This window comes from Aspergillus homomorphus (assembly GCF_003184865.1).
Source record: "Aspergillus homomorphus CBS 101889 unplaced genomic scaffold BO97scaffold_33, whole genome shotgun sequence".
NCBI classification, from domain to species: Eukaryota; Fungi; Ascomycota; class Eurotiomycetes; order Eurotiales; family Aspergillaceae; genus Aspergillus; species Aspergillus homomorphus.
In genome coordinates this window covers 249753-269601 of record NW_020291919.1, presented here as the reverse complement: position 1 = coordinate 269601, position 19849 = coordinate 249753, and the positions used below count along the sequence as shown (strand labels likewise).

At 52.7% G+C, this 19849-nt stretch overlaps 9 protein-coding genes across 9 annotated transcripts; 6 read left to right on the top strand and 3 right to left on the bottom strand.

The window, feature by feature from the left end:
• Nucleotides 1-758: 758 nt before the first annotated feature.
• On the top strand, nucleotides 759-1921 carry BO97DRAFT_436481 (putative 3-oxo-5-alpha-steroid 4-dehydrogenase; the record flags this gene model as incomplete). The annotated part of the gene is made up of 3 exons (XM_025697792.1): nucleotides 759-857; nucleotides 973-1462; nucleotides 1521-1921. The coding sequence occupies 3 exons, from the start codon at nucleotides 759-761 to the stop codon at nucleotides 1919-1921; spliced, it is 990 nt and encodes a 329-aa protein (XP_025549139.1).
• Nucleotides 1537-2816, bottom strand: BO97DRAFT_407294 (uncharacterized protein). The gene has a single exon (XM_025695614.1). The coding sequence runs from the start codon at nucleotides 2660-2662 to the stop codon at nucleotides 1958-1960; it is 705 nt and encodes a 234-aa protein (XP_025549138.1). The 5' UTR covers nucleotides 2663-2816; the 3' UTR covers nucleotides 1537-1957.
• A 1140-nt stretch (nucleotides 2817-3956) lies between these two features.
• Nucleotides 3957-4658, top strand: BO97DRAFT_472078 (peptidylprolyl isomerase; the record flags this gene model as incomplete). Its single annotated transcript, XM_025700099.1, has 3 exons — nucleotides 3957-4064; nucleotides 4220-4322; nucleotides 4410-4658. The coding sequence occupies 3 exons, from the start codon at nucleotides 3957-3959 to the stop codon at nucleotides 4562-4564; spliced, it is 366 nt and encodes a 121-aa protein (XP_025549137.1). The 3' UTR covers nucleotides 4565-4658.
• Nucleotides 4659-4691: 33 nt separating this feature from the next.
• BO97DRAFT_472077 (UDP-galactose transporter HUT1) lies at nucleotides 4692-6284 on the bottom strand. The gene is made up of 2 exons (XM_025700098.1): nucleotides 5856-6284; nucleotides 4692-5795 (listed from the first exon to the last, which is right to left on the bottom strand). Exons 1-2 carry the CDS (start codon nucleotides 6065-6067, stop codon nucleotides 4730-4732), a joined length of 1278 nt encoding a protein of 425 aa, XP_025549136.1. The 5' UTR covers nucleotides 6068-6284; the 3' UTR covers nucleotides 4692-4729.
• Nucleotides 6285-6637: 353 nt separating this feature from the next.
• On the top strand, nucleotides 6638-7324 carry BO97DRAFT_350664 (uncharacterized protein; the record flags this gene model as incomplete). Its single annotated transcript, XM_025691954.1, has 2 exons — nucleotides 6638-7078; nucleotides 7136-7324. The coding sequence occupies 2 exons, from the start codon at nucleotides 6638-6640 to the stop codon at nucleotides 7322-7324; spliced, it is 630 nt and encodes a 209-aa protein (XP_025549135.1).
• A 198-nt stretch (nucleotides 7325-7522) lies between these two features.
• On the bottom strand, nucleotides 7523-12350 carry BO97DRAFT_151708 (putative transcription factor SipA3). Its single transcript, XM_025690177.1, has 6 exons — nucleotides 12138-12350; nucleotides 11694-12057; nucleotides 9166-11632; nucleotides 9029-9115; nucleotides 8752-8973; nucleotides 7523-8698 (listed from the first exon to the last, which is right to left on the bottom strand). The coding sequence occupies exons 1-6, from the start codon at nucleotides 12191-12193 to the stop codon at nucleotides 7722-7724; spliced, it is 4173 nt and encodes a 1390-aa protein (XP_025549134.1). The 5' UTR covers nucleotides 12194-12350; the 3' UTR covers nucleotides 7523-7721.
• Nucleotides 12351-12581: 231 nt separating this feature from the next.
• On the top strand, nucleotides 12582-14625 carry BO97DRAFT_373672 (KRI1 family protein). Its single transcript, XM_025692913.1, has 2 exons — nucleotides 12582-12804; nucleotides 12868-14625. Exons 1-2 carry the CDS (start codon nucleotides 12636-12638, stop codon nucleotides 14508-14510), a joined length of 1812 nt encoding a protein of 603 aa, XP_025549133.1. The 5' UTR covers nucleotides 12582-12635; the 3' UTR covers nucleotides 14511-14625.
• Nucleotides 14626-16232: 1607 nt separating this feature from the next.
• Nucleotides 16233-18010, top strand: BO97DRAFT_395265 (putative mitochondrial ADP,ATP carrier protein (Ant)). The gene is made up of 4 exons (XM_025694022.1): nucleotides 16233-16664; nucleotides 16862-16883; nucleotides 17005-17327; nucleotides 17386-18010. Exons 1-4 carry the CDS (start codon nucleotides 16614-16616, stop codon nucleotides 17947-17949), a joined length of 960 nt encoding a protein of 319 aa, XP_025549132.1. The 5' UTR covers nucleotides 16233-16613; the 3' UTR covers nucleotides 17950-18010.
• Nucleotides 18011-18314: 304 nt separating this feature from the next.
• Nucleotides 18315-19606, top strand: BO97DRAFT_407286 (uncharacterized protein). Its single transcript, XM_025695613.1, has one exon. The coding sequence runs from the start codon at nucleotides 18343-18345 to the stop codon at nucleotides 19186-19188; it is 846 nt and encodes a 281-aa protein (XP_025549131.1). The 5' UTR covers nucleotides 18315-18342; the 3' UTR covers nucleotides 19189-19606.
• Nucleotides 19607-19849: the final 243 nt, after the last annotated feature.

Below are 19849 nucleotides of genomic sequence, written 5' to 3'. Positions count from 1 at the left end.
GAGGGGAATATTTTACCCCTCCGCCGACCGACAGCCGGCATCTGACGATCCGGAATGCTGGCAGGAGAAACAAGAAGGACCCTTCTGATCGAGGAGGTGATAGACAGACAGTAGTGCTGTACGGAGTACTCCGTACTCGTAGATGAGAAGAGCTTTGTTGTTGACACTCACTCGCGCTCCTTCTTTCCGTATCCTATACTATCCTTACAGGACGATACACCCATCGCATGGCTAGCCCTTCAAACAAGACTTCTTCAGCCTTCTCTACCTCTGCGTCTTTCTGTCTTGCGATCACGAGACCCTGGTGGATCAAACAAGCGCCGATTCCCTCTTGGACGGGCTTGCTTGTTTATGATTTATGACTGCTCATCCCACTCATCCCTTGGATGTGGAGTTTCGGTGTTTTTGTTCTCCACACTCGAGCTTTTGATCGTGTCGCATCATTATGACAGGAACGCTCGAATTTCGAGTAATCTCGTACCAAGCCGGTAAGATTACCAGAGCCTCCCTGCGTCTTCCATCTCGTATACTCCGTCAGAACCAAACCCGAAAACTGAAACCAAAACACACCACGCCCGCTAGATCGGCTCTAGACTGGACTCGAACCCTGTTTGTTGTTGTTTATCGTCGTCGTCGTCTTTACTAGACCTCTACTGGCCGGCCTGCTTTTCACTCCGTTCTCCTTCACAGCAGCAGCCCATCCTTCTTCCTGCTCTGCGTCGGTGGCGGACACACCAAACACCCACTAACTGGTCGCAATGGACGTGCTCACCGGCCTAGTGGATACAGCGCTTGCCTCCACGCACATGGACGCCATCGATGCCCTTCGAGCCTTCTTCATCCTAGCATCTTGTACGGTATGACCAGCCGAACCACATCCGATAAGCCGAGGCAGACGACAATTGGAGACAATGCTGTGCGCCTGGACAAGAAAGAGTCCTTTTTTGGAATAAACTAAATTGAACGCCTTAGATTTTGTCGGTCAGCTTGTTGCCGGACTCGTTGCACTCACGCTTCGTTGTTTATGGCGCTCGTGCAACCTCAACCGACTCGAAGGCCTCCTCTTCCGCAGCGACCACAACATCCTCTTCCTCGACCCCGTCATCCCCAGCTCCGCGCGTCCTCGACTACCTTGCCTCCCTGAGAGTCCCTCACAGCTACTTCACGCAGTTCTATGTCGCTTCCGCGGCAGCCTCGGTCTTCTGGGGCGTGCAGCTCCTCTACCGGGGCGCTGCGTTCCAGGCCTTCGCAACGAGGGTCAGCCCAGAGCATCTGCAGAAGTCCATGACGATAAACCAGGTTCTGCTGTGTTGGACATGCATGTTTCTCCAGGGGGTTAGGCGGTTGTATGAATGCTTCGCGTTTTCTAGGCCCTCTGCATCCCGGATGTGGTTCGTTCACTGGCTCGTTGGCCTTGCTTTCTACCTGGGCATGTCGGTTGCGGTCTGGGCGGAGGGAGCAGGTACAGTTTCCCACGCATGGCGCAACACCCAAAGGAACTCCCATTGATCATGCCACAGGAACACTCCTGACCCGTCCAATTGTCCTCGACGATGTGAAGGTCACCATTGCCCCTTCACTACGCACATTCGTATTCCTTCCAGTCTTTTTGATCGCATCCGGCCTCCAACACGACGGTCACCACTATCTCTTTTCTCTAGAAAAGTATACACTTCCGACTCACCCCCTGTTCCATCGGGTCGTCTGTCCGCATTACACAGCAGAATGCGTCATCTACCTGTCTCTGGCTTTCATGGCCGCCCCTCGCGGAGAACTCATCAACAAGACAATACTGGCCGCTCTGGCATTCGTCACCATCAATCTTGGTCTGACAACGGCCAACACCCGGCGCTGGTACACGCAAAAGTTCGGCGAGGATTCGATGAAGGGAAAGTGGAACATGATCCCCGGGATTTACTAATTCTAGGCTGGACCCTGAGATTATCTCTGACCCGAGCTACCGTTTACTCAGGAACTTCATTGTACTTCCCAGCTTCGCAACCTTGAGCACATCACGATAAGTCAGGCTTACCCTGGTTTCTCTGTGTGACCAGCCACATTCATACCGTTTTGGTTCCCTCAAAAGGTCCCAATTGCAGATGGAACTGGCACCGAGATCCTCATCCCGGTCTGTCTCCGCGATCCCATGCAGAAAATCCGTATAGATCTTGTCCGTCGTAATCAGCAAACTGCGCGGCTCCTGCAAGATGCGATGACTGGGTCGACGACTCTGCGCGTCCGTTGTGTCGCTCGTGGGCTTGTCATATAGATCCAGCACAATGGGGGCGCCGAGGCTCACGGTAGCCACGAGCGGATAGTAAGCCGGACCGTCTTCATGCGGCATGATGCCCTGCCCGGGACAATACTCGTTGACCAGGACATGGTTGGGGGCGCCGTGCGGGGCATCTCGGAATATGTTCAGGACATCAAACCGCGGGTTGACGATGGGCGAAACGAGCCAGGAGGGAAGCGGCGCGGCGATGAGGGTGTTGGTGTTGGTCAAGGCAGACGGCCAGGTCTGGAGACGACGGCGGGCGAGATGCGTCCAGCGGGGTAGCGGGGCGGAGGTGATCTGAGACGACACGTAAGAATACCAGCCGGTTAGTAACGTTAGGCATCCACCTCGATAGAAATGGGATAGATAGATAGAGAGAAAGCCCATCCCTCCCCAATGTCAAGGGCAAAGACCGACCTTCTGAAGCAAAAGCGCCTCCTCCTCCGCCGAGACGAAATCCGCAATGTAGAACGCATCCGACGGCAACTGCTTAATGCGGGCCCTCTCGAGCTCCTCGACTTCCTCTGGAGTCATTTGTTTCAGGTCCGGTCCGCCTCTACCTTTCTCTCGAGTCGAGCCGACGATGACACGCTGTCAGCCTGTCACTGCATGAGAGCAATCAGATGTACGAGTACGAATACGATAGATAAATAGATGCCTAGCGCTCGAACCTATCCAACCTATATATCTCAGTCGTTACTATTTTTAGCTTCATCACTGACTGAAACCTAACTTACTGTAATTGACATCCACTAAATTAAGTTATCTTGTAGCAACGCTGGAAACGAAAGAAAGATGGCAAGCTGCAGCAGTTCGGGAGCCTGCGTGTCTCACTCATATCCGGGACGGGATGGGATTCGGATTCGGATTCGAACTGCCTGAGAAAGGATGATTCGCGCCGGTCAGGTGATTCGATGAGTCGAGTAGGCACAGGACTGTAGCTAAGATTAGGTTGTGTGCTTGTGGAACATGGGTTAGGATGTCTTATTGACAATGGAACGGTTAGTTTTGGTGCGGCTGCTGAGGGAGTGATGATGTCATACCCTATGAGGGTCGAGTTATATTTAGACGGTCGGTTTTAAAGAAGTTGATCGGCTGGGACTGCTTGCTTGTTCCATCGTTGGTGGGTGGTTGTGTTGTCTAGGTTATAGCTGCGGCCGAGGGAGGCGCGGCATGTTTTTCGGTATTAAGATAATGGAATGCTTATTCGTGTTTTTGTGAGCTCCAGGTGATGATAGAAAGTATAGGCTACTTAAGCACACCTATTCGTACCAGCTATCTGTCGCTGCATAGTAGTATTGTCAAGCTTGATGATGGCTCCGACATTATATAGTTTGGATTCGGACGATCGAGAATGGATAATGAGCATTTCTACTTACACCGAATAATATTCTCAAGCCAGTTCCTATCGTTAGTATAAAATCTTAATCCCAAGTAAGCCCACTTAACCCTCGAGATACTTACCGTAGAATGTAGAACACAACATACAAGACATCCCCCCTCCTTTATCGTACATGATATACCTCAGAGCCTCAGGCACCCACCCCACCTCCCCACCTCACCTTTCCTGCGACTCTCATCAACCAACAACCACCAACAAGCACAAATCACGACACCACAAGCCCACTTCAAACCAAATCTTCCACCCCTCTCCCCTATCAACCCAAGCATACCCCGCACAATGGGCAAAAACAAAGGCAGCAGCGGAGGCGATAAGAAGAAAGACAGCGGCAGCGGAGACAAGAAAGGCCTCAAGCCCGCGACAGCCATCAACGTGCGGCATATTCTCGTACGTATCCCCATTCCGAGCACCGTAGAGTACCACAAACCGGACACCAAAAGAGAAGCTCCATCCTCAACGCGACGCCCAAAATCCAAATACCTACACATAGACCAACCGACCGACCCAAATCAAAACAGATAGCACGAAACTAACAAACCTAGTGCGAGAAACACTCCAAGAAAGAAGAAGCGCTAGAGAAACTTCGCAACGGGGCGAAGTTCGATGAGGTGGCGCGCGAGATGTCGGAGGATAAGGCTCGGCAGGGTATGTTCCCTTCCCTTCTGCTTTCTTCGCGTTCGCCTGTAGTTCAGTTCAGGGCTGGTGGGGATATATATGTTAATGCTTCGACAGGTGGATCGCTGGGATGGAAGGTTCGGGGTAGTTTGAATGGGGATTTCGAGAAGGCGGCGTATGAGCTTGAGCCTAGCACGACGGCGAATCCGAAGTATGTGGAGGTGAAGACTGGGTTTGGGTATCATATTATTATGGTTGAGGGGCGGAAATAGTTTTGCTTCTTTGGGGGTTGTGGTTGGGTGGATAGGGAATGGGGAAGTATAGTAATGATTTGAATTGAATGTCAATGAATAACCTGTCTATGAGATGATGACTTTCTAGAAAATAATATGTACATTTATGGAATATGAGGAGGGCACGCCCTGGGACTACTACAACTACTCTTTCTTTCTAGCCGCAGCCGCAGCTTTCGCCTTCTTCTCCTGGCGCTGCACGATTGCCTCGGCGCCCACGCCGCCAAACACCAACAGCACCCCCAGCCACTGGCCCGCCGACAGCGAGTGTCCGAACCAGAACACGCTCAGCAGCATGGTCAACATCTTGCGCGTGACCGTGACCGTCACTAGCAGCAGCGACGAGAACCGCGACAGCGTGTAAAAGATGAACAGTTGGCCGATCGCGCCGCACGCCGCGAACCCGAGCACGTTCTTCAGCGCCTCCGGATGGCGCGACAGGAACCCGATCGCGGCCGTCAGCTCCGTCTCCGTGGACGGCGGGATCGGAATCGGCAGGATGTTGTGCAGGAGCCCCGTCGCCGAGAGATGCGGCATTACCAGAAGGTAGCTGCTGGTCAGGAGCGTTGAGAGTACGTTCTGCGCGACCATCATCTGCGGGCCCGTGAAGCGCGTGTACGTCTGCGGCGAGCTGAAGACGTGGTCCTGCGTGGTGTTGGTGAGGCCGTCCAGGAGCAGGTTGATCGACAGCAGGAAGATGCCCCACATGCTGGAGCCGGACTGCCCCTTGGCCGCCGAGGCGGCCACTTTCTTGCTCGTGCCCGGGTGGTGCAGCGTGAAGGTGGCCACGCCGAGCGTCACCAGGAGGACCACCCCGTACTTGTAGAGGGGGTAACGCTTGCGGAAGATGGTCAGGTGGAGGAACATGACCGGGAGCAGCTTGCAGGACTTGGCGAGGATGAAGGTGAGGTAGTCGATGTGCGCGAGACTGGCGTATCCGAAGGGCGATGCGAGGGACGAGGAGATGCTGACTAGGAGCAGGGGGAAGAGGATCTTCCGGGTGGGGAAGATGGAAGGGATTCTCTGTCCGGACGGGGTCGAGAAAAAGAGATAGAGGAAGCCAGTGATCGCTGCGAAGGTAGACTGGATCGTGTTCAGGACAATCGAGTATGTGAAGCGCTCGGTTGGGGGTTCGGGCAACTCAGCGCTCGGGGGCTGGACCGGATAGGAGACGGTGGTAATGGCTTCTTGGAGAACACCCCAAGAGAGACTTGAGCGCAGCAGTCAGTTTTCACATACGGTGTATTCGAAGTTCGTGGGTGGCACATACAAAGAAGCGTAGATTCCCAAGACACAGACAGCAAGCTGCATCAAGCCGGGGGTATCCTGCGCCGCGTCCTTCGGAGCAGCAACATGACCATTTGCGACAACACCTCCATTCTGCTGCTTGAGAGCCTGCGGCCCCGAATCATTCGGTGGAACATGCATCAGTTCAGAAGAAGTCGCGCGTTGCAGAGGCGCCGTCTGTTTTTGGCGTGCCATGGGCAAAAGGCAGCGAGCGCAGCGCAGCGTTCTATACAATTCACGCACCGAACCCGAGAAAAGGATCGAGACAATAGAACTTCACCAACGAGGTAGTAAATAGAATCCGACAAACTAAAAGCACACACACATACACGAAGACAAAGGTATGCAGACAGCGACGGGAAAGCAAGGGCAAGAAAATGGGAAAGGGACCCGCGAACTTTATAGAAAGATGTTTCAGATGATGCCATGTGTTCTGTTCTTTTCTGCAGCTTCCCTTCCCTTCCCACCCTCAGAAACGCGCCGCGGAACTTCGGCCGCGAAATGATCGCCCTTTTTTCCGCCCCGCCGGAAGTGACCCTCGAAACCTTTCTCCAAATTTAGTCCGTTCCACCGACGAGCTTCGCATCGCATACTCATCTTGACCTGGTAGATTCTTCCGGGTAAGTCTAAAACAGATCTGTTTTCCAATGCGCTGACCTCTAACAATCAATCAGACAACCCAACCACCAACCAAAACCCCCGGCCAGACCACCTCCCTCCCTCCCAAAACCAACCGCGCATTCTACAATCAAGACCTCAAGAATAATGACCACAACAACACCCCCCACCCCCTCCGCCCTAACAACCCTCATAACCTCAATCACAACACCAACACCACCAGAAACCCAGCAAAAATCCTCACAATCACAACAACATCCCGCTTTAACCCACCAAGTCCTCCACAACCTCCAACACCAACACCTCTGGACCTCCCTCCAGATCCACCAACTCCAGGCCCCGTCAAGCACGAGCAGCAACGACACCACCGCAGACCCGAACCCCATAACTCTCATCTCGGGAATTCCCCCGCACCGCCTCTACACCCACCCAGACGAACAGCTCTACCTCCTCGAGCGCGGCCTCCGCGAGGAGGACCTCGAGCTGGAGCGGATGTTCGTTCTCCCGACTGTGCAGGGCCAGACGTGGAGTCTGCGGAGGCTGGCGGGGGTGTTTGATGGGTTTCCTTTGCAGGAGGAATTTTTCCTTGTCGATGGGGATGAGGAAGGGGGTGAGGAGGGGAAGGGGGATGGAGTGGGGTTAAAGAACAAGCACAGCGGCAGCAAAACGGACAAGTTGAGGGAGTACTACCGGTACCGGGAAAAGGCTCGCGCGACGAGGGAATGGGGTGGGAAGAGGCTGCTGCTGGCTATGGTGGATCGGCAGATGGGAGGCGATAGTACCGTTGTCTACTATGTTGTGCAGGATGGGGCGGTCAAACCGAGACAGAATTGATGACTTCTCGCTTGAGAATCATGGGGTTGTCGGGTCGCCAATGCCAGTTTTGGCTTGAAGCGAGACACGGATATTCCAAAGAGGGAGAAAGGGAGCTACCAAGTCTCATCCACAAGCGAAGAAAGTCTCTCGTCCAATTTATACTAATACAGCCCAAACCAAGCCAGCAAAAGTTATATACATGGCGCTGATAAAACGACAACAGAGATAACAACCGGACTTCTCTCTCCTCGAGAAGAAAGATACATTGGATATGACAGACAGATTCGCTTCGCTGCAGGGCGGGTATCGTTTCAGCTTTCAAAGGGAAAAATGAGAGCACAAAATATGGGGAAGGGGGGAAGTATGCACGGTACAAGCACAACCGGCCACTGACCGGGGTGCGGGTTGAGGTGTTCTAAAGAACACCAAAAGCATGGTCATCTTCGAAAAGCGACCGTTCGGCCTGGCAACTGGAGCAGTACATGCTGTACCATTGCTTAACGTCGTCACTCAGGTTTGTGAACGCGTTCGAGCCGGTCCGCTCAACCTCCATGTCGGCGTCATCGAGCTCATCATTCTGGCCGAGGAGGATCCCAACCTGGCGACAGCGGCGCAGTTCCTGTCGGAGCCAGCGTTCCCATTCGTTCTGGATGACTTCGCGTTCGATGCTGTTCACCACTCGGAGAGCCACCAGAAGGTTGTGTCGGTAGGTTGCCAGCCGTTCACGGGTCTGTTGAATCCTGCGCGCTGCGCTCTTGGTCATAGAGTCTCGGAATCCAGCCGACCCCAGGGACAAAGCTGTCCCCGGCTCGCGCAAGGTCTGCTGGTGGAATGTCGCGAAGCAGTCAGTGACGTTTTCTCTTCCGCGCCCGAAGGTCGTGTTCGCGATGGCCTCGTCAATATCCCTCATATAGATAGCTTTGCTCATAACATTGTCGGGACCTACTCCGATGCGGGCCATGAAGTTTCCAACACTTCTGTCATCCCACCATTCGTGCAAAGCCCGCGACGAATATATTCCATTTACCAAAACGCTCGCCAGCAGTAGGAACAGGATGACCGTGTTTGCATTCGTGGTCTTCCAAACCCAGCGTAGGAAAGCGCCCGCCCACATCAGCAAGGATGACACCGCACTTTCAAGGAAAGACAGAAGCGTTTCGAATAAGAGATAGGCCATGCTTCTCTGGGTGCGGGGCTTCCGGAACTCCAGCTTCAAGTCTCCTGAAGGCGTGAATTGAGATGCAAAATTCTGACGTCCGACATGGCCGAAAATCGTGATGGCCTTCTTCGTTCGACTGTGTGCGCCGAGTCTGCGAACTTGGTCTCCGACGAGGTCGAGGAGGTCTAACGCGTCCTGTTCCAGGTCGCTGCCCGCGCTCTTATCCACAATACCTTAACGCCGTTAGCGTCGCCTTGTATGCTCCCATGGACGTAGATCAACTCACTCTGCAGGCCATACGGTGACCATAGCCATTCAACTTTCGTATAGATAGATAGTTTGCTCTTCCCCTTTGCGACAAAGGTGATGACAACCTTACTGACCAGCCTAAAGGACCGCTTGAATGGTAGATGCCAAGGGGTGCGTTTGTCCGTAATGACATAACAGAGGTGGTCATTAAGAACATCAATCATTTGATAATCTGAGATCGTTTTGCTATGCTTGCCTCCTATTCAAAGTCAGCAAAGGTGTGGGTGGCCCATCCAAATAGCGGAAATAATTACCAAAGATATCGGTGGTCTCGGTCGAATAGTTGAAGTCCCTTCTCAGGTGGTTGGACTCATGTCTGGTCCAGGGCCCCTGTTTGATGCCTATCGCAAATTTAGCAAGCGCCATGATTCGGACTTTGGCGGTCACCTACCTTGAGCATTGCGTTGATGAAGAAGGAGCTGCCATACAGCACTCTTGTCGCCAAACAGTATGTGAAAGACTGCTTTGGGACTGATATCGAACACTTTCTCTGCAGCCAAGTGCAAACTGCCTTGGGGAACATACTGAACAGGTTGTGTTGGAAGTCTGAACTTCGGAACGTCCTTGCCATTGCCGTGTTTTTTATGCATGTTAAGGTCATTGTCGATGTAGATGGGCAAGCGAGAATCTTTCTTGGAACCTCCGGTCGGGACGTCGCTGAGATCAGTCTTGTCATCTCCAGCGTCCACGTCCTCCCAGCTATCCAAGCTGGGGGTTCGTGTCATCGCCTCTGTCTCCATTCTGGTTAAGGTCTTGAAGACTGCTTCCAGCCCTAGAGGTTCAGCAGCCGCCATGTTGTGGATCAAGAAGTTCAATCGCCTCTGCAGGAGTCTTAGTGGCTCAAGGAATGTCTTTATCGTCCCCCGGCTTGGTGTATCGTCACCAGGAGGAGGTATCAGATGGAGAAACAAGAAGTCACAGTCTCTACCAGTAGCAGCGGTGACCTCTTTGATACTTTCAAGAGATACGCTCGTCGTCAGCACCAAGCCGAAATGGTGACTGTAGAAGTAGATGTTCTGAGTGGTGACATAAGCCCTTCCAGGAAAGTCTTGCTGGTCATTCGGGCTCCACGTGGCTCGGAACACCATCACCAGAGGCTCCTCTTTTTTGATGTCAGGGAAAAGCAGTCGGAACTGGGCATCATGGATCTTGAGTTGGGGAGGATAGTAAGAAGGGTAGTCGTGCGTATCACCCATGAGCGCTTGCTGTATCTTGGACGAGTCGCCATCTAGGCTCACCGTCGGTCTATGGCGTGACCCAGTCTTCGGCGGTTTGACCGCGGTAGATCCACTAGACGTGTCGGCTTCTGCTATCAAGAATTGTTTGCAGGGGTCTTTCGCCTGCGAAGATGGTTTATCGCGATCCTGATCCGCCGAGATCCCCAGTCGCTCAGGTTCAAACCTGTTCATGAAGCCCCAATTGGAGCTACCCCACAGATTCGCCATCATGCCGCTGGGCATTCCTCCCGTTTTGTCGATTTGGCCGAGCCCGATGCCCCGTTCGTTACTGACGAACACGGCAGCCTTGCTCATACTAGTCGGAGCAGGTGGGTTGGCCAATGTCATCGGGGCAAGGGTCGTGGGAGAATCGTTCCCAAGGGTCGAGCTACGAGATCGTGTCCCATCCGGGTCAACTGGCAAAGTGCTTCCAGAAGCAATAGCACTATGACTTGCGGTGATGAGGCTAGCAATCCCGCCTGCGGCCCCAGGGATCGAGGTTGAAGGTTGCACTGCGTTATTGGATTTGCGGTGAAGGTCCAGCTTCTGCATGAGACGGGATGCGTGTTCACGGGCAGGGCTGTCTGAGTCCAACGTGGTCAACCGCCGGTGGTTGCTAAAGTCGCTACTGTTGCGAAGAGCAGACGGGTCCTTCTCTGGCAGCGACAGCATCCCACTGCGATCGGACGAGCCCTGCTCATCGCTTGTATGAGGCGTGAGAGAATCACCTGGATCAGCAGCGAATTCCGGTGCTGGGGGTTGAGAGATCGCAAAGGCGGGATCCTGGACAGTGACTTTTCCGGACACCGAGAGGTCGGTGCTCGAAGGGTTTTCGAGAGCCTTGCGCTTCGCGGCCTCGAAAGCGGCGATCCAGTCCATTAGGTCTTTTTGTGTCTCGGCCTGGAGCAGAATGGTATTACTCTTCGTCTTGACCTCAAAACAAAACCTTCGCTCTTCTTGAAAAGCCGGCCGGATGCTGCAAAGCAAAACACCAATCCGTTCACTCTCTTCAACACCACCGGTGCGAGAGCCCTGAACGAGACATCCAAAGATACCATGTTTCAAAAAAGCCCAGCGCCTGACCCAAACAGTCCGAGTAGGTTTGCCGGAGAGAGTTCGAAGATACACCCATCCTTGCTTCTCGGGTTTTGCCTCTTTGGACATGCTATCTGTCGAGAGAGGACGCGAGCCGAGGTAGGGAACAGTAGACACGGAGTAGTCATCCAACTCACGCGACGGCCTGGCTGCGATCTCCGCAGCTTCCTCAATCTGCTTCCTAGAAGCCAGGAGCTCCCGCTTGGCAGATTTCTCGTTTCCATCCATCTCGTGCACCCAGCCCTTGATGCGCTCCATTTCCTGGCCCCACTTTGCGAATGAGGTACCGTTGTTGGTATGAAACGTCTTCAACTCCCGCCACTGATCGAAGGATACGCGGACCAATAGCCTGTCAAGCGCATTCCGCAACTGAGGACCTTGGACCGAGAAATCCATAGAGGCCTTGAGGTAGGCTTTGCGGGCTTCATGGAGCTGGAATGCATCCTCTCGGAGGGACGAGGGTTCTTTCGATTTGGACTGCGACGAATACCGGGCCAGCAAGTAGTCGTACTGTTTTTGTGTCTCGCCAAGCGTGCGCCGAATCTCCTGGAGCGGGGGTCAGAAACCGATCCTTAATTTTAAGGGGGGGGTCTCCATTATTCATTACCTTGAAGTTTCGGAGGTCCTCCTGAATGAAGCCCCTTATGGGTTCGGACACGAATGATTCCATCTTCTTGACAGTTGCCACTAGTCCATTCCACATGTCCTTCGAACTGTCACCACACCTCCGCATCGACTGTAGAGTGTAATCATGGTCCAAGACTGCTTCTGAGACCAGTAGAGGATTTGTAGAGTAGGAAAGAAAGACGCTAACAGCGCCTTCTATCGTCGCAAGCTCTGCGGAGAGCTTCGACGCGGCCTTGGCATACCCGTCGAGCCATCTCTCGAGGAATTCGATCTGGTCGGAGAAGTGAAGGGCGGTGGCACGGAACGTGGGGGAATCGAGTGCAGCCTCCTTTAAGCCAACCGGACTTTATGGGAAAGGTTAGACGGCCTACATCTCAAAGAAATCAAGCGCAAAAGAAAGAGGATTAAGGCCACGAATACTTACACCACGCTGACAAGCTTCCCGACCTGGGGTAATGGGATCTGCGGCTGAGTCGACATCTAGTGTATGTCACCAGCCATACACAAATGCGAGCGAGGAGAACGTTGAAGATTGACAGAGGAGAGACCCCAAGTCACCATTGGCAGTAGAAATCAAACAAGGAGCATCCAAAAATGAGAAGATAATCAGTAAGGGATAGGAGGGAACATGTCACTCGCAGTAGGAGGGTGGAAGCTTTAGGAGATGAAGCGCCGCTTGACCATCTAGGCGGATACAGGACCGCGCATGATTTAATTGGCTACGTCAGTGTCTTTGTCCTGCAGCCTGGATTGTCAGGCAGAACGGGGTCGATAGGCCCTGTAGGGCGGTCAGAATGACGCCGGTTTTTTCTGCCGGCAACCGCCTTTTTTTTCCCTCCGGCGGAGAAATCATCGATCTTGTTGCCCTCCCCAGAGCACAATTCCAGGATCCAAGATACTTGGAGCTCTTCTGCTTACGAAAATGGCTCCACCGTCTAACAAATCGCGCAAATTGCTGGATGACAGCTCCAGCGACTCGGAAGATGAATCTGGCGGCGTTCCGATCAGCAACGAGGATGTCGTATTCAAGATCAACGAGGATTATGCTCGTCGCTTTGAGCACAACAAGAAGAGAGAAGAAATGCAACAACGTAAGTTCTATCCACTATGTTGATATTTTCGGCGATTGAGGCTAATATTGGGAATCGCTGCAGTGGAGTCAAAACTAGGCAAGTCCTCGGTACTTGGCAAACGTCGTGATCGCGACGGAGAGGATGAGGGATCTGAAGAAGAATCGTCTTCGGATGAGGAAGAGGACGATTTTGGAGAGCTGGCTACCGAGGCCGTGGATGCTGAGATTATGGACACTATCAAGGCGATTCGCTCCAAAGATCCCCGGCTGTACGACCCGAATGCCAAATTCTTCACCAAACTCGACGAGGAGGAACAACCGCAGAACGCCGAGAAGAAGGAAAAGCCAATGACCCTCCGCGATTACCACCGGGAGAACCTACTCAGCGGCGCCAACTTGGCTGACGAGGAAGAGACGAGCAGTGCGCCCAAAACCTACGCCCAAGAGCAAGCAGACCTGAAGAACGCCATCGTCAAAGAAATGCACGCTGCTGCAGGCGATGAGGATGCGTCTGAGAAGGAAGAGGAAGATGATTTCCTTGTCGCCAAATCCAAGCCCGAGTCGTTCCCTGAAACCAAGACAGAAGCCACCCTCGACGTCGAAACCGCCGACAAGGATCCGGAGACGTTCTTATCCAATTTCTTGTCGTCAAGGGCATGGATCCCCGCTGGCAGATCGGAACTTCAACCTTTCGAGTCTGACGACGAGGAAGAGGACGAGCGGGCAGAGGCATTTGAGGAGGCGTACAACTTCCGGTTTGAGGACCCCAGCAAGATGAATGCTACTCTCATGACCCATTCTCGTGACGCCACGAATCAGCAGTCCGTCCGCCGGGAGGAAAAGAGTATGAGGAAGAAGCGCAGAGATGCAGAGCGGGAGCAGAAGGAGCAGGAAAAGAAACAGCGTGAGATTGAAAAGAACCGCCTTCGCAAGCTCAAGATGGAAGAGCTCCAAGAGAAGGTTGAGAAGGTCAAGGAAGTTGCTGGTATCCATGCAACCGAGTTGAACGATGAAGACTGGGCCCGCTTCTTGAATGAGGCCTGGGACGACAAGGACTGGGAGGCCGAAATGCAAAAGCGGTTCGGTGAAGACTACTATGCCGAGAAGGATGCCGAGAGCAAGAAACACCCCAAGAAGCCTACATGGGACGACGACATCGACATCAAAGACCTCGTGCCGGACTTTGACGATGAGGAGGAGAAGCCCGCCGTGGCCGATTCTGATGTTGAGATGGAAGACGAGCGGGAAGGTGAGAAGAAGAGCAAGGCGCAGGAGAGGAGAGATCAGAAGCGGGAAGCCCGCAAAGAGCGCATGCGTATCGAGGAGGCTGTGGACCGCAATCTGGATCTGGACATCGGCTTGCTTCCTGGAGCAACCAAGAAGAACGCTACTGGGTTCCGCTACCGCGAGACCTCCCCTCAGAGCTTCGGGCTTACTGCACGGGATATTCTCATGGCCGATGACACTCAGCTCAACCAGTTCGCAGGCCTGAAGAAACTTGCTTCATTCCGTGATCCGGAGAAGAAGTACAAGGATCAGAGGAAGCTGGGTAAGAAGGCTCGCCTTAGGCAATGGCGCAAGGACACCTTCGGTGATGAAGATGGTCCCAGAATCTCCGATGAGGTCCCGAAGGTACCTGCAGCAGTCGAGGAAGCCGAGGGCAAAGTCGACATTCGTGACGGTGAGCCCAGGAAGAAGAAGAGAAAGAGGTCGAAGAAGCACTAAATGCATGACCCATGGGCTTGAATTTGTATATCATCGCGAGACCGTTGTCTTGTCTTGAGTGTGTTAATTTCAAAAAAGTAATTAGCGAACCTTTGTATTTCCATAGATCTTAGACGCAAGATATACCTACTTCATTGCATCTGGCTGTACCTGCTCTATCTTTTGGCGGTTCTCTTCAAGATAATTATTGTTGTCTACCATTCAGCCTAATTGGACTCAATTGCACAATTCTAGAAGCCACTGAGTCGGTGATTGTACATCGGCGAACATCAAGCCCTCAGGGCATGATTATAAACCTTGCGCAACCTACTAAGCTGCGACTATCATTGGAATGGTTCTCTAAGTTGTGCACCACTTGAAATACAATATAATCCTTATGCAGTGCATTTGCAGGCCCAGTGGGCCCCTGCCCGAGGGCGCAATCTGGTAATCTGGTCCGCCCTGTAAGAGAGGCGAAAAAGTGGATATCATCATGGCGACAGAGCAGGGGCGAAAAGGTCTAGGATTTGGTGTGGATCCAGATGGGCGTTGTCTCTCTTCTGAAAATTCGATATATCTCGAGTCTTTTCTAGGCGCATGGAGGAAGACGGTAAGGAAGCTCTCCTGTCGCTAGCTGGACGTATATTGTGCGTCGGGAGATGAGCCGATCCGTGATCCAACAAACTCCAACAAATTTGTGAAGGTAGAGTGTGCAAAACCCTAATATAAAATCAGACCTGCTTGCAAATGCACGCGGTAGAACACTTGAGCTCGAACTAAACAATTGCCCGTCTACCGATGTACTTAGAGAGCGTTCCCCGGTTATAGAACTTATTAGCTCCTCCGCATTACCGAGAGAAAAGATTTCTCATTATTCAATCCCGTGCCTCTGGGCCAGCTTCTCCGAGTCTTAGTATCCTCCGGACGGAGCGAAAGACGGGGAAGGCGCGGGATGACAGCCGAAAGTCGGTGCACGCGCCTGGTCCGCTGCAAATTGGGATGGGAAATCATGGATCTTGGAGTGTATTACGGTGTATTTACATTGTAGGCCATCATTGAAGGACAACTTCATCTTCTTCTTCTTCTTTTCTTTTCTTTTCGGTGTGCATCTCTAGATAAGGGCAAATTTGATTCTTGGCCGGCGCAAAGACAAGTTTTTTCCGGGAACCAGAGTCCAGAGAAAGGGAATTTGCCATCGGGTAATCGGGAGGAGAAAGGGATGTGCGTCTAGATTATTGCGAGTTATGCTGCTGCAGGTTGCTGCAGGTTGCTGCTGCACGCGGACAAATGTTGTTGGTTCGGTGAAGACGGTCGGAAGTGCTGATGAGGCACTAAGGCAGCAAACCGTCTTTGTTATTGTTTTGGAGACAGCATTCATCAGAGAAGTGTCTCCAATTGAGGCTCTGGAGGATTCTGCGATTCCCATACACATATCTATCCTATTTTATTCGCTGTTTATTGTATCTCATATTAGACAAGTCTGAATCCAAATGGATAGTCTCTTGAATAGGAATAATTGCTTCTGCTCCATAAATAACTCAAGCGTGAGAAATTTCCCAATCTTCTCTCTCATCCATCCATAATATCAGCGGTCGGGACGGTTACTGGCGCGATCGGGAGATATCGGCTCTGGTTGCCTGGGCCAGCGCCGCAGAGCATTAGCGCTGGACCCAGTTTTTTTCTCTTTTTTTCCTCTTTTTTCTTGGTGGCCGGTGGCCCGCCTCCTTTCAATCACGGTTTCGCCCTTCCTGAATCCTCCCTTTTTTCCCTTTTCCCCTACAGTAACAAGAGGAAAACTCCCTACTCCGGACCGGGACCCAGCCAAAACCCACTCCAAAAGAGACTAGTGTGGCCGCTGTTCGCCGCCGCCGCTGCCATTGATTGCATTTTGACTGCACATTCAGGCCAGCGAAACAAATTTCCCTCCCCCCCCCCAAGAGAGTCCTAGCGTCTCCGCTCGCTTCTTCCCGCTTACAAGAGCCCTTCGTTCGCTATTTTTTCTTCCCTCCCTTCCCTTCTTCTTCCTCTTCTTTCCCCCATCCCCCCGTGAAGTGTCCTGTGTTGTCTGGCACTATCTCTCTCCTCTCTTTTTTTGTTTAGTTCTCGTTTCTCACAGCCGTCAAAATGGCCACGGGTGACGTTAACCAGGGCGACAAGTCCGTCTTCGGCATGCCCGTAAGTTGCTATCTGTCCCTTTCGATCGAGGGTCAACCAGGCTTTTTTCGCATCACGCGCCCTTCGAGATCCAATTCGATATCGTCTTGAATGAATAGAATCGAGCTTGGACAACACCTCAGGGGTTAATGACACGAAAACCTGGGCGATTTTCATCCATTGTTCTAGGAATACATGGCTAATAAAAATTTTCACAGGGCTTCGTCGTCGACTTCATGAGTATGTGCACACCCCGGGTTGCGGATTGATCGCCACCCAACGATCGGTCTTCCACTTACCTATCAACAACGCAACATTATCGACCATTCTATGAGAAGATGATACTAACTACTGTTCACAGTGGGTGGTGTTTCCGCCGCTGTCTCCAAGACCGCTGCTGCCCCCATCGAGCGTATCAAGCTCCTCATCCAGAACCAGGATGAGATGATCCGCGCCGGTCGTCTCGACAAGAAGTACAACGGTATCGCCGACTGCTTCCGTCGTACCGCTCAGGCTGAGGGTGTTGTCTCCCTCTGGAGAGGTAACACTGCCAACGTCATCCGTTACTTCCCCACCCAGGCCCTCAACTTCGCTTTCCGCGACACCTACAAGTCCATGTTCGCCTACAAGAAGGAGCGTGATGGATACACCAAGTGGATGATGGGTAACCTTGCCTCCGGTGGTGTATGTATCCCTGCCCTCGAATAAGGGTTTCGGAGTTGGCAACTAACGAGAATCACAGGCTGCTGGTGCCACTTCCCTCCTCTTCGTTTACTCTCTGGATTACGCCCGTACCCGTCTCGCCAACGACGCCAAGTCCGCCAAGGGCACTGGTGAGCGTCAGTTCAACGGTCTCGTCGACGTCTACAAGAAGACCCTCGCTTCCGACGGTATTGCCGGTCTCTACCGTGGTTTCGGTCCCTCTGTTGCTGGTATTGTTGTCTACCGTGGTCTGTACTTCGGCATGTACGACTCCATCAAGCCCGTTGTTCTGGTTGGTCCTCTCGAGGGTAACTTCCTTGCTTCCTTCCTTCTCGGCTGGACTGTCACCACTGGTGCTGGTATCGCTTCTTACCCTCTTGACACCGTTCGTCGTCGTATGATGATGACCTCCGGTGAGGCCGTCAAGTACAAGTCCTCCATGGATGCTTTCCGCCAGATTGTCGCCCGTGAGGGTGTCAAGTCCCTGTTCAAGGGTGCCGGTGCCAACATCCTCCGTGGTGTTGCCGGTGCTGGTGTCCTGTCCATCTACGACCAGGTTCAGCTCCTGCTCTTCGGAAAGAAGTACAAGGGTGGCTCTGGCTAAACAATTTGACTTAAAACGTCAAATCTGTTTGAGTCGGTGTGAATCCTTCTGGGGAAAGGGGTTGGCCAGTTATCTGGTGTAACTACCAGAGCTGGACGATGCTGGGGAGGATAGAAATATGCCTCAAGAATGATACCGTTGTCTTGAGCATAGAGTAGTGTGTCATTTCCTCTTGTACCAGTTGTATTTTACTGCCTGCAAAGCTTTTTCTTTTTCTTCAAATTGTCTCCTAGTAATTTGCTTTGTAGATCTGGTAGAGTTTTCCGGTTTTAGTCACATGACAATTGTCACGTGGGTGTGATTCCGCGCAGTGACGTCTATCGTAGTCGCTCTATCGACAGCTCCTTACTTGCATAGCTACTATAGCTTCAACGTTCTTAGACATTCATAACCATGGACAAGAAAGCGTCCAACCCAGAGGAAAATCATCCCGACAAAACCTCATCCCCTGAGCCTGAGGTCAAGGCGACCGTGGCCCTCCAAGCGCAACCTCCAACAACCACTGCAGCTACCTCAACAGCACCCTCCTACTCCCCCATCTACGCCACCGCGCAACCCGCCGCTATACCCTCTCTTCCTATACAGACCCCAGCGCCAGCACCAGCACCAGCAGCAGCCTTCACCCCAACACCAACAATGGAGAACACCACCAGCACCTCACCACCCCCACCACAGCCGGGAGCTCAGCCCGTCCCGGGGCCAGCTCCAACCTCTACCGCTACAACGACATCACCAACCCAAATGAATCAAATCACCACCCCACCACCACCCCCAAAAGCAGGCGATACGCCCAGCACAACAACAGCAGCAGCAGCAGCAGCAGCAGTACCAGCACCCACAACCCCATCCCACCTCCAACAAACACAGTCACAACCCCAACAACCACAGGCACCCCCCAGCTACAGCTACAACTACACCACCTACCCGCAATCGCAAATCCAAAATGAATCCCCAGTCCCAAACGCAACAACAACCCCCTACCAAACCCTCTACCCAACGCCCTACCAACCCCCGACCATCGCCCCCACAACCTCAACCACAAACACGAATACAACCTCAACCTCGCAGCTCCCCCTGCAGTACGACCCCGGCGTCTCAGGCCGAGTCGACCTCGACGGCGAGGGCGAGGGCGAGGGGATCCTCGCGAACGCGAAGTCGTGGCTCCGGAGCGCGGGGACGAAGTTGGCGGAGGTGGAGGCCGAGGTTTGGAAGCGGATTAATGATGCTCATGATACTTGATCTTCTCTTCCCTGTTTGGGTTCGGTTGGTGATAGTTAGTGAGTGAGTGAGTGAGTGAGTAAGTGGGTGTTTGGGTTTGGGTTTGGGGTTCTGGGCGATATTGGGGCTGGGATTGGGTGTTTGGGTTCTGGTAATGGGCTGGGATTGGGGTTTGGTTGCTTTTACTTGGGTTGTCTTGAGGCTCTGGGTGGGTTCTTCGGTGTTGCATGTCAATGGGGTGGCGGTTGGATGGGTTGCGTGGGAGCTGGCTGATGGGAGTATTGCTTATTGTGTATATGGTGGTGTTCGGGTTGCGGTAGGTTGATTATATTGTGTTATGCAGATTAAAGATATTATTCTGAGTTGACGGTTATGTTTATCTCTGTGATTGTGCTTGGATATATATCGAAATCTGGGATACCTCCTGATGCCAGGAAGCTGAAAGAAAGGGGGGTCCGGGGGTTCTCCCCCGGGACATTCCCATTTATTGTATTAGGGTTGAGGGTGCTAGGAAGCTGAAAGAAAAGGTTGTATGATGAGCTACTTGACATGGTCATGAGGTCTGATTAACAGCATGTCGATATACTAGCTCAGATGCGAGCATAGCTCTACGCAGGTATTTACTTTGACCACAAAGAAGTATAAGCGGAATATTTTCTTTGGCTATGACTAGCATAGGTTG